Genomic DNA, 18,192 nt, shown 5'->3' on the forward strand with positions numbered 1-18,192 from the left:
CGCTAGTGCAGCCTTCGGCCATCTGAGGAAAAGAGTGTTTGAAGACCAGGCCCTCAAACCTACCACCAAGCTCATGGTCTACAGGGCTGTAGTAATACCTGCCCTCCTGTATGGATCTGAGGCATGGACGATGTATAGAAGGCATCTCAAGTCGCTGGAGATATATCACCAATGATGTCTCCGCAAGATCCTGCAAATCCCCTGGGAGGACAGGCGCACCAACATCAGTGTCCCGACCAGGCGAACATCCCCAGTATTGAAGCACTGACCACACTCGATCAGCTTCACTGGGCAGGCCACATAGTTCACATGCCAGATACGAGACTCCCTAAGCAAATGCTTTATGTGGAGTTCCTTCATGGGAAACAAGCCAAAGGTTGGCAGCGGAAGCGTTACAAGGACACCCTCAAAGCCTCCCTGGTAAAGTGCGACATCACCACTGACACCTGGGAGACCCTGGCCAAAGACCGCCCGAGGTGGAGAAAGTGCATCTGGGAGGGCGTTGAGTTCTTTGAGTCTCAATGCAAAGAGCGTGAAGAGGTCAGGCACAGACAGCGGAAGGAGTGCACGCCAAACCAGCCCCACCCACCCCTTCCCTCGATGAATGTCTGCCCCACCTGTGACAGAGTCTGTGGCTCTTGTATTGGTCTGTTCAGCCACCAGAGAACTCACTTTGGGAGTGGAAGCAAATCTTCCTCGATTCCGAGGGACTGCCTATGATGATGATAATTATAAGGGGCCTAGATAGAGTGGATAAGAAGGGCCTATTTCCTTTAGCAGAGGGGTCAATTACTAATGGGCATAGATTTAAAGTAATTGGTATGAGGATTAGAGGGGGTTTGAGGATACATCTGGTGGTCTGGAACTTACTGCCTGAAAGAGTGGTAGAAACAGAATTCCTCATATTCCTCATAGCATTTAAAAAGTACTTTGATATGCACTTGAAGTGCCGTAACCTACAAGGCTGCGGATCAAGAGCTGGAAAGTGGGATTAGACTGGAAAAATTCAGTATAGCCCGGTTTGAGGTGGTGACACCACCTGCTCACTAACTTTAGCGCCAGGCGATGTTCACCACCTCCAACCGGGACATTCACTTTTAGCGCCCCAAGAGGGGAGTGGAACGCTAAGGCACTAACCCTGATTCCTGGGGCACTATCGCGGGAGCGCTGCTGAAGTTCTGGCGCAGGGAAACCGGCATCCTAGCGCCTAAAGGGGAGGTCAGCTGGAAAAACCGAAAAGTTAAAGAAAAGCCAAGGCAGCTAAACAACAGTGTCCAGCATCTAGGAGAGATGCATTAATGGAAAAAAAATATTTTAACTGCCCACCTGTTCCCTCTCGGACATATCGCCCGGCAACTTCTCCGTGATGCCTGCTATCCCTGTCTGAAATAGCGGCAGGCGCTACAGCAGGTGGAAGCAGTCAAGTTCATGACCGCGGTGCTATGGGGGTGTTGCACACTCTTGACGTCACCAAGTGGGTGGCGCTAGAATGCGCAGTGCTAACTGTTAGTGCCGCCGCTAAACCTCCACTGAAGTTCACAGGAGGCACTGACAGCGCGGCGCTCGGGCGGTAAACACATAAGCGGCCTGTTAGCGCCCCTCAGGCGCTAATGGGGTGGCGCTAAGCAAATTAATTTCTAGCCCATAGAGTTTGGTGTTTTCATCTTTGTTTACAAATTAAGAATTAATTATTTCTAACTGAACTATAGGTGGAGAATCAAATCGACACAGGCGTATAGGTGCTACTAAACGGAATTATTCAGGAATAGGACCACTTCCTTCAGCACCATCTCCAACTACATCTGTCTCAGTAAGTGGTTCTTTACTACAGGTTTTCCACACAATTTCAATATTTCTAGTTTAACAACATTTCTGGACGGTAGACTGTTATTCTTTACACTAAGAGTTTCTATAATTACTTACAATATCCTTGACATTAACTTTTAAATTATGCAGGAAACCCAATTATTTAGATATAAGCATAAGTACTATACAGTGCAGTAACATTTGAGTTTAGATCATTTGCACATTGAAACCATTTGCAATGATAGCTCATTTATCAGAATGCAATTTCACTGTCAGGAGGAAACTGAATTACAGTTTGATGAAATGGAGAAATCAGCGAAGACCAAGTTCAGTCATAGTAAACTGTCAATTCACTTGAAATTGATGAATTCTCAACAAAGATTCAGAGAGTCTTTAGCCTGAAGAAGGCACTCCATTTGTTATCATGAAAAGATATATTGTCGATATTAGCACATGCATGCTTAATGCATTAGTAAGGCATGTCCTCTATCTGCTATTTTAATGGATTAACTTGTATTTGTTAAAATAGTGGTCAGAAAAATGCCATACAAACATGTTGGGCTGGATTTTCGTCTTTCTCTGTTTCGGGGCGAAAACGGAAGCGACGAATGAAGATTATTACCCAATTAGCGTTAGCGATTAATTGCCTAACTTTCGGCATTTAGGGTTTGCGCCGGGGCGCAGCGCAAAGGGAGACGTTGCACTATTTTCGTGGCACAAAAAAGGGGTTCTTGCCAAATTTAGTGCGGGGTCGGGAGCGCTCCAGGATAGACCTTGGAAGGGGAATTTTCTTTTTTAATTCAAAAAACATTACCAACACCCTTACCTAATAAATTGCTGCAAAAATATTTAAAAAAAACTTTAACTTATCTTTATTTCAGGTTTTCTAACTTACCGCTGGTGGCAGGGCTGGACCGCCGTGCTTTCCCTGGCAGTCATCGGGCTGCGGCGTACAGGTTGGGTGAGTCTCGAAACTCGGACAGTATCGCAATCCGAGTTGTTACACCCTGGCGCAGCTCTCCCCGGCGGTACTTCTAAGCGCCGCTGCAAAAACCGAGCCCAGGATCGCGACAGGGCGAGAAACAGCTGAGCACCCGGTTTTTCGCCGCGGATGATCAAAATGCAGCGAAAAACCGGTCGCAAACCCCTCGAAAATCCAGCCCATTAAGCGTTCATGTTGGCAATTGTAATTTCCAGGCTATAGATACTCAGGTTTTTGTTTTCCTCATACTAGACTCAAGGAAGGAAAACCGTGCTACTTTCCACTGAGGCAAAAAAGGAAATGCTAAAACAAGCTAAAGCAGCAAAGGAAGAACTAAGATCTCACATGGATTCTCGGCACAACTATCTTGTGTCTAAATTGGCAGATGGAACAGGTCTAGAAGAAATAGCTGTGCAGGACTTTATTATTGCAGATGAAAAGGTATAGCTTGCTATTTTAATATGCAGTAATGTGTATCCAATAACTCTTCTAAGACACAAGTAGTATTTCTGTATCCGAACTAGAAATGTAACATTACAGTCATTAAGTATTCTTTGGTTAGATGTATTTTACAATTTCACTTTGATATTCAGCATTGGAAATTTATAATCATGTTCTAGATGCATATTTTGAAAGCTGGAAAAGTATTTTTGTACTCTGGTTAACTATTTGAGATGTCTTTTAATAACTTTGAATAAAAATGTAGTAAAGGCTCAGTTGTTTAGCTCAATGTTGTCCAATGTGTTAGCCAGTAGCCACACATAGTTAATTGGGAATTTGCATGGTACATGCATGTGCAATTTAACCTTCTTATGTATTTTTTGATAAAACGGTAAGATGAAAGGCAGAGTGTGTGCAAGTGTTTTTCGATTGTTGTATGTGCTTTTCTTCCTTTGTTACTGCTTATTGATTATTTGCTAAAATGGTCTGTGACTTGGGTGAAAATGACAGACTTCACCACCATGAAAGCGTCAGCAACATGAAATGGAGAAGGAAACTGTCATCGTGCTCTTCTCAACCAATTGAAATAACTGCTCCAGGCCAGAAGAAGAAAGCAAGCCCAACCAAGCACCACCAACAGGACATGTCATGGCAAAGAGGCAAATACCATCTAGTCGTGGATGTGGTGTGGCACGTCTTGTTGTGCAAGCCAATATTATTGTCAATCAATCTGAAGTCAAAGTGTAGCTGGCAATTTCTGGACATAGCCATAAACTTCTGTCTGATAAATTCATGCTAGAATTCCAAATTTTGCTGATAAACACCGCAAAGTTTTGCACTGAATGGTGTTAGATGTTTGTTACGTAAATATACACATATAATTCATTGTGTGTAAGGGTAAGGTATTTTCCACTAAAATTAGTGCATGTGGCTAAAACTGAATCACCATAGCCACATAAGGACAACACCTTGTGTGGAGCATTGTGCTGAAACATCTCAAAGCTTTTAATGTAATGTATTACTTTTTGAAGCGCAGTGACTATTGTTATGTTTGCAAAGAAGATAAAAATTTCATTTATTAATTTCTCTAACTGTACATCCCAATAATGAGCATTCTAAATGCATGTTCAATATTTTCATTAGAGAAGACATGTAGAATTAGATTTTTTTCTGACTTCAATCCTAAAATAATTTTTCACAATCGACAAACTTCCCTTTCTAGTTTCATATGATTGAAGAATTCTTTGCACCAAGTGGATCTAAAAAATTATTATTTTACTACCAAGAGACAGTCACAGTAAGTGTTTATTCCTTAAAATTAAAATATTCAAATACATTCATTAAACCACCCACTTCTCGGATAAATATGGGTACTTCGGGCTCAATTTTCCCCGAGTCCGTTTTCTGGCATATTGCCAGAGTTGCGCCGCTTAATTAGGTAAATAAATGTGCCAGAAAAAAATCTCCGCAGTTTCCCCGATGTTTGGGCTGTAATCTGCAGCCGCGCAGCGCGGCCAGTCGCCTCGGGGGGATGGAGCCTGCAGTCTGCACTGGAAAAAGGAGCTGGATCTTTTGCGCATGCGCGGGGGAAAAAATGACTTTCTTGACGTCACTGAAATGGCAACGCATGCGCAGAAGAGCTCGGAGAAAGGCAAATGGCAGGCAGTGTTGGCTTGTGGATGGCAGCCATGAGAGGTGGCAATAAGGAATGGACAATCAGCATCAGGCTACAGGACTCATTTTAGGTCCTTCAAGACTGCTCAGCGGTAAGTAAGTAACATCACCACCTAGTTTAGAGACCGGGCTTAAAAGACTCGAGTCAGAGGTAGGTAAAATGAATAGCAAGCGTAATTATGACAGAAAGCAGGCATGACGAGAAGCATTACAGGAAATAAGTCTGACAGTTTAGTGGAAGAGAGAGGGAGAATATGAGATAGAATAGAACAAATTTGAGAGAGGAATGGCATCATGATTACAATACCAGGCAACTGATGCATCTCTCAAGAGACTGAACTCCTAACTACCACCCAATACCATCAAAGATCAGTGATGCAAACCTAACGCAGCAACTGAAGTATTTCCTTGTAGTCTAAAGAGTTTCACTGCAAATGGAAGCAACAGTGATGACCTACTATGCAAGACCAATTCTACTGTCTGTAAACTCTCCATTTTTCTAGGGGTTGTACTTCGAGCTTGCTCCCTCCCCCGCCGAGACTCTCCGATCCTGAGTGCGTGCCTTCCTGCTCTGTGGCCCCCGAGTGCGTGCCGGTCAATTTGCTCCCTCCCCCGCCGAGCCTCTCCGGTTCCAGGTCTGCTCTGCTTCCTGTCCCTAGCCCAGGCCGAATGGCCTCCGATGTACTTACCTGCGCCGATTTCTTTAATTCTCCGCAAGGGTAGAAATGGCTTAACTATCAGCTGGCCAAAGTTGCCTAAATGGCCAGAATTGACGTAGATTGCTGGTTACGTCTCCTTTGAGGAAAAAAAAACGTACCTAAATAAAACGTAACTAAATGAATTATGCAAATTGATTGGGGAAACTGGGGATTTTTAAGTTAGGCCAGAAAAAGCAGCCTATTCCAAAAAAACGGCACGAATACTGGGGAAAATTGAGCCCAATATTATATTTCATTATATTTCACAGTAACAATGAATCCCTGCTTGAATTTAAATTTTCAGCTAGCACTAAAATCTAAAACTATTTGACAAGTATTTTATCTTGCATCAGCAGTTTTCTCGAAAGCACAATTTAAATGACTGAAGTATATCAGTAAAAAGAATTGCAATTGTTCCGCTCCAGCTGGCTTAAATTATCAACTGATTTTGACTTGTTAACATTTTATGTTAGAACGCTGAGTCATGTTTAAATAATTGATACAAATCTAAATGATTTGATTTTGGTTTGTTTAAGAATGTATTGTTTAACCCATCAGACCAGAGAATCCAGACTTTTAAGTGCAGACATGTCCAGAAACCTACCTCAGAAAAGGCTGTTCATTACTACTGGTTCTGCTGAGGTAGGGTTAAGATTATGTTTTGATTATTAATATTAAAATTTGCTAGGTAAAGTTTTAAATTATAAATACACTGTTAGTGCTGAAGATTGAGATTTTGTAACTTTCTGTATCAGCAGAAGAAAACATTCTGCTGGAAATTATTTGGAAACTTCATACTGTGATAATTCAATTTTTCTTGTCCATTTTTCAGGGTTTGACTGGAACTTGCTTATTCTTTCTTAGAACTACTGATAAAAGCATCAGCACAGCTAATGTGTCTCAGGTCAGTTCCATTCTGAAAAGTCAATGTATTACTTCAATGTTTTTTTGAACAGCCTCTGTCATAATGAAAAAATGTCATATAGCCCTCCTAGATTGTAGAAATAATCAAAATCCCTTACTCTGTATACTGGCTACTGAGCAGCATGTGCTGCTCCATGCATTCTCCTTTCTTTATGGAAGGTAATCTGAAAAGCACTCTATCAAGATGAGGCACAACTTTAAACGGGCAATCAGGTTTATTTGATATAAAATACCTGAACAGACAGAATATAATTTTTGCCGTGAGAACAGTTGCTTTCCTATGCTCCTCCGTTTATAAAAAAAAATGACAGAAGCTTACTCTCTCTATAGACGTAGACCAATTTTCAAGCTAGGATATTACGAAGCTAGCTGGTCTAGATTTTCTGTTACTGCCTGCTAGGACACTCGCCCTTTTATATGAGAGGTTGAGGGCGGTAACCTTCCGGAGCTCGGACTTCCTGCTCCCGGCCCGGATGCCCCACCCCATCACGGAATTGGGCTGTATGCCCCTCAAAGGAAGCGAAGTGCTGTCTCCGGCGCTCTGCATCCTTTGAGGGGTGCTCCGGAGTCCAGCGCTGCACGAGCAGGTCAACACTATGCGGATGCTCCGAGTAGCGCTGACGTACTACAATGCCCCTCCTCTTCCACTAAAAGGGAGGACTGCTGCACACTCTGCATGGCCCTTTGATGGCCGCCACGGGGCCACCAGAAACGCGATCGACCAGGCCAGCAGCCCGGCACCCAAAACGGAGTGCCGGACTACATGATGGAAGCCCAGTCAATGCTAGGGCCGTCAGAGATCTCCCATTTAAGGGGTGCCCTGGCAGCGGATATCCGCCAGCTTCGTGACCACCACTATGTCGTCGAGAGACACTGCATCACATTACCCGAATCCGAGTCCACATACATGACCCCAACCCAGCCCTGGGTTTTTGCAGGACTTTCCCTCAGTTCCACCCATGGGCTCAGCACCCGCAAGGGTGGTTGATCTCCCACGGGCACCGATTAAGTCTGCCATGTGTTCCTCCAGGTCAGTCAAGAGATATGTATTGGGTGGACCACCGCCTGTCCGTCGCTGCTTACGTCGATTGTGTGACGGCTTTTTCTGCAAAAATGACAATAGCAATGGTTACCCGAGTGCCCTTCTGCTCTTGTGACACACACAGATAGTCATCAAAGCACTTATACCATACTGCGTGCATTTAATACAGTTCTCTGTTTAATGGCTCTGGAAGCTGCACGTGGTTCATGAGGAAGACATCGAAATGCAGAAACATCTTTTAAGATTTCAGAAAGCAATCTTAATAATGTATAAAGATCATTCATGGCAAATATGGTGCAACACTACGGCAACATGTGTCAGATTTACAATTTAAGTAATCAAGGAGTGCATGAATAAAATATTACTTACTCTCACAACCCCTCAATGGTCAATGAACCTCTTCCTGCATTGTTGGTAGTCCCTGGGAATGTCATTCGCTGAGGACACCTCCTCAGCAACAGTGGTCCAAAATCATTTTACAACGAGATGGGGGGGGGGGGGGGGGGGGCTTTATCTCGACCCCTCCTGTTAAACTCGCCCCATCTACTTTCAATAGCTGTTATAAGTGCATTTGCATCAAAACTATATTTTCTGGCCCTCTGCCTGCTCTGGTCAATGTGCTGCATCATCTCCTGTGTCTGAAAAATGGATGATTGAAAGATGGGTGTAATGCGCATGTGTGGGTGCACCCTGACACATGACCAGAATCGCAGGGGGAAAAAAAATTGGGAAAAAAAATGGTCGAAAAAAAAATTTGTGTATGCACAGAAGGACTGTTTTTTTTTCATATCGCTGAATTTGGCTCCGGCACACAAATTCCATTGTGCAAGACTGGGTTTTACTGCTACCGCCGGTCACCGTTTGGCGAATTTTGTGGCCTTCCGTCAGAGCGGTATTCTGGCGGTAAAAAAAGTCTAAATCCTCAAATATCACCCAAAAACTGGTCATAGCGGTATTTCCTGAATTTCTAGCCCTTAATATCCGGAAATAAAATCTAAATATATAGTTAGGTTTAACATTTTGTTCTTTTTGAGGGATTTAGTATCGGTTGAAGTTAGATTGCCCCACACACAAAAACTGCCAAAATGACGGCACCAAGCTTCAACATCAGAATGATTTTCTGGGCATTTTTTTCTCAGATCCTGCTGAGCGGAGCTCTTAGAATCGCATTACCTATCTTAAAAGTTTTAAAATATCCTTGTAAGTTTGTTTGTAGTGCTATGTTGTATGTTGCCAATCTTTCTACTTTATAAATCAATTTATCTGTAAAGAAATCTGAACAAGTAATTTTAGCATGTGTACTGGTCTAACAGCATGTCAATTTTTGGAGGACTTAGTGGGTATCCTACATATTCTCCAGCAAATATTTAATCATTATTAAATCTGTATTCTGCCAACCCATAGCCATCAGAGAACAAAGATATAGGTCTTGGCTCATAAAAAAGTCAGTCTGTTTATTAAAAGTAATAGTTTTGAATAATTTGGAGTTTGTGCAGGGTGGATTTCAAAAGATTGGTGAAGAAAGTATTGCTCACATTCCCTCAGGTATATTTTTTCAATACTTTCTTGCTGTGCCAACTTAAACATTAAATAGAGTTTAAAAACAGTGAAAAATAAAATCTGTGCTTGAGCACGTTGATAATACGTATGCAAGAACACAACAAATATCTTTAAAGTTAGTTTGACATGGTAGGAACAGAAGTGGAAGCCCAGCTAAGTGCTGGATAAATTTTTGAGGGATGGTGAAAAGCAAGTTTGCTGATATGGAGTGGAGTCTGGCACAAGAACTCACATACACTAAAACCAGAAAAAATGAGACGGACCCAAAATAAGTACTTTGTGCATTCTTATCCTACTAAATTACATTACAGGAGTTGGATTGCTTTCTTTTTGAATTTGCTTTTGTTTCCAGCAATTGTGCTTCAATTGAATTAATGAATGAGAGCTGTAGAATCGTTCAGAATGTTAGTGCTCTTAATGCTCGTCCATGTTTTGTTTTATTCATTTTAAGGGAAGAATCAGAATTAAGCAGAAGCTGTACAGACACTTTAAACCATTGAATCACTCACTGTTGATAAGAGATTAGTAGTGCTCTGATCAAAGTGCAATTTTTAACCTGAAAATGAGTAAAACAAAAAGAGGATTAACATTAAGAGTGCTAACATTTTGAGCAGGGCATCAGAAGCAAGTCTGAGAAGCTGATTAATCAATTATTTATAGCATTCACTTGACTTCAGTTGGTTATAGTCAGCATGGATTTGTGAAAGGGAAATCATGCTTGACAAATCTTCTGAAATTTTTTGAGGATGTTTCCAGTAGAGTGGACAAGGGAGAACCAGTTGATGTGGTATATTTGGACTTTCAGAAGGCTTTTAACAAGGTCCCACACAAGAGATGAATGTGCAAAGTTAAAGCACATGGGATTGGGGGTAGTGTGCTGACATGGATTGAGAACTGGTTGGCAGACAGGAAGCAAAGAGTAGGAGTAAATGGGTACTTTTCAGAATGGCAGGCAGTGACTAGTGGGGTACCGCAAGGTTCGGTGCTGGGGCCCCAGCTGTTTACATTGTACATTAATGATTTAGACGAGGGGATTGAATGTAGTATTTCCAAATTTGCGGATGACACTAAGTTGGGTGGCAGTGTGAGCTGCGAGGAAGATGCTATAAGGCTGCAGAGTGACTTGGATAGGTTAGGTGAGTGGGCAAATGCATGGCAGATGAAGTATAATGTGGATAAATGTGAGGTTATCCACTTTGGTGGTAAAAACAGAGAGACAGACTATTATCTGAATGGTTACAGATTAGGAAAAGGGGAGGTGCAACGAGACCTGGGTGTCATGGTGCATCAGTCATTGAAGGTTGGCATGCAGGTACAGCAGGCGGTTAAGAAAGCAAATGGCATGTTGGCCTTCATAGCGAGGGGATTTGAGTACAGGGGCAGGGAGGTGTTGCTACAGTTGTACAGGGCTTTGGTGAGGCCACACCTGAGTATTGTGTACAGTTTTGGTCTCCTAACTTGAGGAAGGACATTCTTGCTATTGAGGGAGTGCAGCGAAAGTTCACCAGACTGATTCCCGGGATGGCGGGACTGACATATCAAGAAAGACTGGATCAACTGGGCTTGTATTCACTGGGGTCAGAAGAATGAGAGGGGATCTCATAGAAACGTTTAAAATTCTGACGGGTTTAGACAGGTTAGATGCAGGAAGAATGTTCCCAATGTTGGGGAAGTCCAGAACCAGGGGTCACAGTCTAAGGATAAGGGGTAAGCCATTTAGGACCGAGATGAGGAGAAACTTCTTCACCCAGAGAGTGGTGAACCTGTGGAATTCTCTACCACAGAAAGTTGATGAGGCCAATTCACTAAATATATTCAAAAAGGAGTTAGATGTAGTCCTTACTACTAGGGGGATCAAGGGGTATGGCGAGAAAGCAGGAATGGGGTACTGAAGTTGCATGTTCAGCCATGAACTCATTGAATGGCGGTGCAGGCTCGAAGTGCCGAATGGCCTACTCCTGCACCTATTTTGTATATTTCTATGTTTCTATCATTTGAGTTACTGGCCAAGTTGATCACCATAACACATAACAGAATTCTATTATAATAATGTGCAGAAGGTAGTGCAGCTTTCTCGACCTTTCGGATATCACTTTTTAAAAATTAAAATAGAAAATACAAAGACCAATCAGCATCTCAAAAGAGAAAAGATTGGGTAATGTGTTGGTCTCTCTTTATCAGCCTTTTTGACAATTGTTTTAACTGCTGAGTTAGTTCAATCAATTAGAATGGTACTGCATATGAGGATTATTGTTAGATATCATTCATTAAAATTTCACTGATTAATGAAGCTAGTATTTATCAAAATAGTTCACCATTAATCTTAGTCAATAATGTTTACAGCACTGTACGTATGTACTTACAAGCCCTTTTTCTGTTCAGGAGGTAAATTTCGGCATGCTATATTGCTCTGAAGGGAACCTACTTCAAGGTCTGGAGAAACTTCTTGCCAATATAATGGTACCTGCATTGCGATCTCAAGAGGTAAACCTCCCCTAAGTGATACCCTTAGCAACTATGGTTGCAGGTTTTTTCTAGAATGATCCCAATTGTAATGTTTTCCTAATCTTCCTCTTTGCATTGAAAAAAAAAGTTAATTGGGCAGACAGGTTTTGCTCACATTTTATGAAATCTATTAAAATGCAAGTTTATTTATGTTAAAGTAAAACATATTAGTTTATAAGGCAAAGCCATCATCAACTGCTAATTATTTATGAATAAACTGATGTTATAATTACATCAATCTTTCAACTTGATTGCTAGCAACAACTTATAGTGCACCACACTGACATCTGCTGTTGGCACAGCAAATGAACCAGAAACTGAATTTCTTATGACCTCTCTTAAAATAGTGGACAGCCAATTGTTATAAGGCGCATTGAGAGTTTGTCTATTAACATTGCCAACAGTAATTTCCAAGTGTAAGAGTGTTAAATGTTCACCAAACATGAGTTTTAGTGTCTTCACTGAATATAGAAATTTATTATTAGGTGAACAAATACAGAGATACCAGCTTCATATAGGTTAGACAAGTAAAGGTTTATTTAACAGAACAGAAAAAAAGTTTCCTATTTAAACTTTATTTATTCATTTTCAGGATTTGGGTGTTGTTGGCAAAATTAACATTTATTGCCCATCCCTAGCTGCCCTTGGCGGTGTGCCGCCTTCTTGAACCACTGCAGCTTGTGTGGTGAAGGTACTTCCACAATGCTTATTGCACATTGTGGCTCAGAGGAAGATTACTTGGTGCCAAAAATGGATACACTCCTCTGTTGCGCCTCTTCTGCAGACCATCCAAATAATCCTCACTGAAACGAGGATGTTCTGCAAATCCTTTCAGATCTATAGAGTATTATCTGAATGGTGGCAGATTAGGAAAAGGGGAGGTGCAACGAGACCTGGGTGTCATGGTTCATCAGTCATTGAAAGTTGGCATGCAGGTGCAGCAGACGGTGAAGAAGGCAAATGGTATGTTGGCCTTCATAGCTAGGGGATTTGAGTATAGGAGCAGGGAGGTCTTATTGCAATTGTACAGGGTCTTGGTGAGGCCTCACCTGGAATATTGTGTTCATTTTTGGTCTCCTAATCTGAGGAAGGATGTTCTTGCTATTGAGGGAGTGCAGCAAAGGTTCACCAGATTGATTCCAGGGATGGCTGGACTGACATATGAGGAGAGACTGGATCAACTGGGTCTTTATACACTGGAGCTCAGAAGGATGAGAGGGGATCTCATCGAAACGTATAAGATTCTGACGGGACGGGACAGGTTAGATGCGGGAAGAATGTTCCCAATGTTGGGGAAGTCCAGAACCAGGGGACATAGTCTTAGAGTAAGGGGTAAGCCATTTAGGATTGAGACGAGGAGGAACTTCTTCACTCAGAGAGTTGTTAACCTGTGGAATTCCCTACCGCAGAGAGTCGTTGATGCCAATTCATTGGATATATTCAAGAGGGAGTTAGACATAGCCCTTACGGCTAAAGGGATCAAGGGGTATGGAGAGAAAGTGGGAAAGGGGTACTGAGGTGAATGATCAGCCATGATCATATTGAATGGTGGTGCAGGCTCGAAGGGCTGAATGGCCTACTCCTGCACCTATTTTCTATGTTTCTATGTTTCTATGCTTTTAAATCCCGAAAACAAACCACAATGTTAAAATAGAGCAGCAACCCTTTAAGAGCTGTAACCTAAATGATTCTCTGCCTTTTCCACTTCCAATGTTAATGGAAACACACACGGAGTAGATTGAAATGATGATAATATGCTGACCTTGCTGAATCCGGTGAGTTCGACTTTTTTCTGCAGTGCCACAATGGATCACTGTAGCACAGTGACTTATTTTTGCTTAGACTGTTGAATCAATGCTAACCTTTACATTTAACAGAACCTTAAAATAGAGCTCTAGTCCTACTAGTAATTTGTGCTCAAGTGCCTAATCACCTAGGTTAGGCTTTTACACCAGTGATCAGTACAATAGATTTTATAGTAAATGCTATCAGCACTGCAGTAATGCAAAATCAGACCAGGAAATTGTATTTTTGCCACATTTTGCACACAATTACAACGAAAGGCTTTAATACAACTATTCCTCTATAATATTTTTAAATTGTATTTTAAAGGGTTTGTTAATAGTATTAACTTTTTTGTTTTTCTACTAATGAGCAGAATTGGGGATCTATTAAAGATGGACTAAAGAATGCTCAGATTCAGGAGTTCCTTGAGTCCTTAGACAAATTTGTTAGCAATTTGACCTCGGCCAGGAAAAATATGGAGCGCCAAGTTATTCTTGCGGAGGTGGCTACAGATTACAATATCGACGATCTGCATAGTCCCTCAGACTATTCGGGTGCAGGTATCAAATATGTTTTTACTTATTACTGTTCTATCTTTCAGATTCCATCTCATTATTTTCTCTTTATAATTCAGGACAGTTTAATGTAATAATATAAGAGTTTGTGATATACATATGTGTGCTATTTTTGTTTAGTAAATCATTAATTTATAATGGAAGATTTACATTTCAAATTTCTTTAAGTTTTCCTGAATACTCAAGTCTCCAGAAGTTTAACCCTTTGATTCCTGGGTAGCTTCATTAAAGAAAAAAAAATATTTTGTTTTTAGTCAAAGAATACTGTACATTATACTTATGAATAACTCCTATTTAATGCTATTGTTAGAAATATACATAAAATTACTTTGGGGTAAACTTTCATCCCACTATTAAGATGAGGGCCATGAAAATCCATGGGCCACTACCCCAGATAACAGATAGCATCTGCCAGTGCCTGCCAGTGGGGTTGGCAGGAGGGTACATAATTTACATGGGACAAGCCTGTGGCATTACAGACATACCTCCGCCATCTGCCTGTCCATGCAGCCAAAAAATCTGGTGCACATCCAATAGTATGAAGAGGGGGCAAAAGCACAGGCCCTCCAGGACCCCACTGTGCCCCTGTTTGACCCAATGTGCAAGGGGTTTGATCTAATTTTGTTTCCTCCCAATGCCTGAAATCTCCTCCCCCTCCCCAACCACCCACTCCAATAGGACCCACTTGTGTCCATCTGGAATCCAGCATTTATTTCTGCATACCAGCCTCCAGAAGCTCCCACTGCATGGAATCCTGGCTCCAACTCCTTAGCACACTGCAATGAACCCAGCATAGGGCCCAAAACTTTAGAAGTGAAAGGGTGGGGTTAATAAATAAAGACTAAATTTACTGATGCACTCCTACCTGTTTAAGTTGACATTTCAGGAACCTTTCCAATTTCGTGGACAGAAGCGATTCTCTTTGAATTGATGTGTAACTGAGCAGGACGGGGGATGGGGGGCTCGTAGGTTAGATGCCAGGGCATCTTATTATTCAAAGTAACTATTTGTACTGTACTTTTTTGACAGACAGCTGTCAGTCCAGCTCTCTTCCCCTGCCCCCCCCGTCCCCTGCCATACTGCATTTATTTTTGACCGACAGGCGACAAACCACCCCCCGCCCCAGTCAAGCTCCACCCTCCCATCCCCTCCCGGGCCCCGAATCAGTCCCTCCACGTAGTGCCGAGAAGCAGGACCTGAGGCCCGAGACTCCGCTGAGGCCCCGACTCTCTTCCACTGCTGTTTCCTCGAGGACTCCCCTCGCTGGGCCCCGACTCGCTACCGCCGACTCTCTTTCCCTCTCCTCCAGGACTTGCCGCTGAGGACTCGCTAGGCCCCAACTCGCTCCCACACCGACTCTCTTCCTCCCCCCTCTAAGACTCACTAGGCACTGACTCGCATCCGCACCGGCTCGCTCCCTCGCTGATAGCGGCGGTCTTGAGCCCGAGAGTGGCTGGCAGGGGCCTGATAGTGAGAGAGAGAGGCTGGGGGGAGAGAGAGAGAGGGAGGCTGGGGGAGGAGAGAGAGAGAGAGAGAGAGAGAGAGAGAGGCTGGGGGGAGAGAGAGAGAGAGGCTGGGGGAGAGAGAGAGAGAGAGAGAGAGAGGCTGGGGGGAGAGAGAGAGAGAGAGAGAGAGAGAGGCTGGGGGTGAGAGAGAGAGAGGCTGGGGGGGGAGAGAGAGGCTGGGGGGAGAGAGAGAGAGAGAGAGAGAGAGGCTGGGGGGGGGAGAGAGAGGCTGGGGGGAGAGAGAGAGAGAGAGGCTGGGGGGAGAGAGAGAGGGAGGCTGGGGGGGGAGAGAGAGAGAGAGAGAGAGGCTGGGGGGAGAGAGAGAGAGAGAGAGAGAGGCTGGAGGGAGAGAGAGAGAGAGAGAGAGAGAGGCTGGGGGTGAGAGAGAGAGAGGCTGGGGGGGGGAGAGAGAGGCTGGGGGGAGAGAGAGAGAGAGAGAGAGGCTGGGGGGAGAGAGAGAGAGAGAGAGAGAGGCTGGGGGGGAGAGAGAGAGAGGCTGGGGGGTAGAGAGAGAGGCTGGGGGAGAGAGAGAGAGAGGGAGAGAGAGAGAGAGGCTGGGGAGGGGGGGGTGGAAGAGAGACTGGGGGGAGGGGGAGAGTGAGAGACACTGGTGGGGGGAAGACGGATCACATACTTCCAACCCCCTACAAGGGACATCGTTGGAGTGGATGATATCCAGAAGTCACAACACAGTCACTATTCACCACATACCCAATAAACCTGTTAACATTGCCTGCCCCATCTATGGTGAGGGCAGCGGGGGGGGGGGGGAAGGATGCACGCACTGGGGTAAGGCACTTTGGCTGCGGGAGGGATGCACTTGGACTGGAGTAAGGCACTTTGACTGGCCCTTGCTGTCTTCTGGGGAGCCCTTCACTTCAGGAAGTCAAAGTGGATTAGGTTACAATTTGCAAAGTCAGTGAGACCTTGGGATGGGTGGTTCCAGTTACACATTCCAGTGAAACCAGGGTGTGGCTTATCCTCCAAGGGGACCAATCATAGACAAAGGTGGAGCATGGCAGCCATTTTCACAGTACAAATAAGCGTGTCCCTTATTTCAGAAAATGCTGGAAATCTCAGCAGGTCAGGCAGCATCTGTGGGGAGGAAGCAGAGTTAATCTTTCGCGTCGATGACCCTTCGTCAGAACTGGAGAGTGTTCGAAAAGGACAGATTCTTAACAAGCACTAAAAGGGGGAGGGGAAGAAAGAACAAAAGGGAAGGTCTGTGATAGACCTTCCCTTTTCACAGACCGTTCATTCCACAAGTGAGCCAGTTGCCTGTCACTTTAATTCTCCACTGCATTCCCACTCTGACCTCTCTGTCCTCGGTCTCCTACACTGTTCCAACGAAGCTGAATGCAAGCTCGAAGAACAGCACCTCATCTTTCGTTTAGGCACTTTACAGCCTTCTGGACTCAACATCGAGCTCAAAAATTTCAGAGCATAACCGCTGCCGATCTTTGGCTCCCCCCCCCCCAGAGCCTGTACTTTATTTTAGTTCTCTCCTTGTCTCTAATGGCAGTTGATCATAATCCCACCATTAACACTCTATCTTGACTAATGTTTTTCTAACTCCTGAGCTATCATTTGAGCCATCATCCCTTTTGTCTCTCTAATCCCTCTTGTCTGTTCTTTTTGAACACTCTCCAGTTCTGACGAAGGGTCATCGACCCGAAACATTAACTCTGCTTCCTCTCTACAGATGCTACCTGACCTACTGAGATTTCCAGCATTTTCTGTTTTTATTCCTTATTATTACAGTGCAAGGAAATCGCTGTCTGAGATGCTGAAAGTAAAGCTCCTGTCCAGCATTTGGGTTTGAACAACATCAACCTTCTCATAACCCAATTAATCCATGGGAACCCTGTCTGAACCTGTTAGTGTTAAATATTGTGGGGCAATGTCCCCCTTTATCTCCACTTATTTACTGCTGTCATGAGGTCCTCTGTGACAACAGGTTGCGATCCGCACATTGGCTTCCTGAGCTGCCCCTCTCTCTAGCTCGGGGCTGTTATCTCCGAGTCCTGGTTGTCTAAGAGCAGTGCTTTACACAGCAATAACCCAAAAATGCAATTTTGGTGAAAAAACACCTACATACCGCCGACATACCGCTCGGCGGAATATCCACCATTGACATACCGCCGAGCGGTATGCACACTGTCCGACATGCAGAACCGCCCGCATACCGCCCAAAAAGTCCGATTTGCCAGCTCATTAAGGCACACCTGCAGCCCAGTACACCAACATTACTGCACTCTGTCGAGATGAAGGTGACTTTCCTTTTATGCATGTGGCTCTTTTCATGCATCAGCTGGGGACATATGCTGTATTTCTCAGTAGGCTACTCAATCGGTGCATTCGACAGGTAACCGAAGCACTGTATGCACGCCAGATGGAATTTATAAACTTCCCAATGACTAGGGAGGCACAGAGTGACAGGGCTTTGGGATTTGCACGCATTACTGGCTTCCCCAAGATGCAAGGTGCTGTTGATTATCCATATTGCCCTGCGAGCATCATTACAGGAGGCGGGTGTATTGAAATCGTAAGGAATTCCACTTCCTCAACATGCAGCTCGTATGCGACCATACACAGTGCATAATGGCAGTGAATGCCAACTTTCCAGGCAGCACCCTTGATGCGCACATCTTGTGTGAAAGCACTGTGTCTGACCTGTTGAAGTCTGAGCCACAAG

At 43.8% G+C, this 18,192-nt stretch overlaps 1 protein-coding gene across 3 annotated transcripts in view; it reads left to right on the forward strand.

Moving 5' to 3' along the window:
* Window positions 1-18,192, forward strand: part of dnah5l (dynein, axonemal, heavy chain 5 like) — a 618,296-nt gene that overhangs the window by 11,029 nt on the left and 589,075 nt on the right. For 2 of the 3 annotated variants that reach the window (XM_070881289.1, XM_070881291.1), the window contains exons 2-8: window positions 1,710-1,810; window positions 3,041-3,229; window positions 4,452-4,526; window positions 6,160-6,243; window positions 6,434-6,505; window positions 11,510-11,611; window positions 13,791-13,977. In XM_070881289.1, the coding sequence (XP_070737390.1) occupies window positions 1,710-1,810; window positions 3,041-3,229; window positions 4,452-4,526; window positions 6,160-6,243; window positions 6,434-6,505; window positions 11,510-11,611; window positions 13,791-13,977 (810 nt within the window). The remainder of the gene's footprint in view (window positions 1-1,709; window positions 1,811-3,040; window positions 3,230-4,451; window positions 4,527-6,159; window positions 6,244-6,433; window positions 6,506-11,509; window positions 11,612-13,790; window positions 13,978-18,192) is intronic. The other variant, XM_070881290.1, reaches the window with a different exon arrangement.

This window comes from Pristiophorus japonicus, chromosome 5, assembly GCF_044704955.1.
Source record: "Pristiophorus japonicus isolate sPriJap1 chromosome 5, sPriJap1.hap1, whole genome shotgun sequence".
Taxonomy (NCBI): Eukaryota; Metazoa; Chordata; class Chondrichthyes; family Pristiophoridae; genus Pristiophorus; species Pristiophorus japonicus.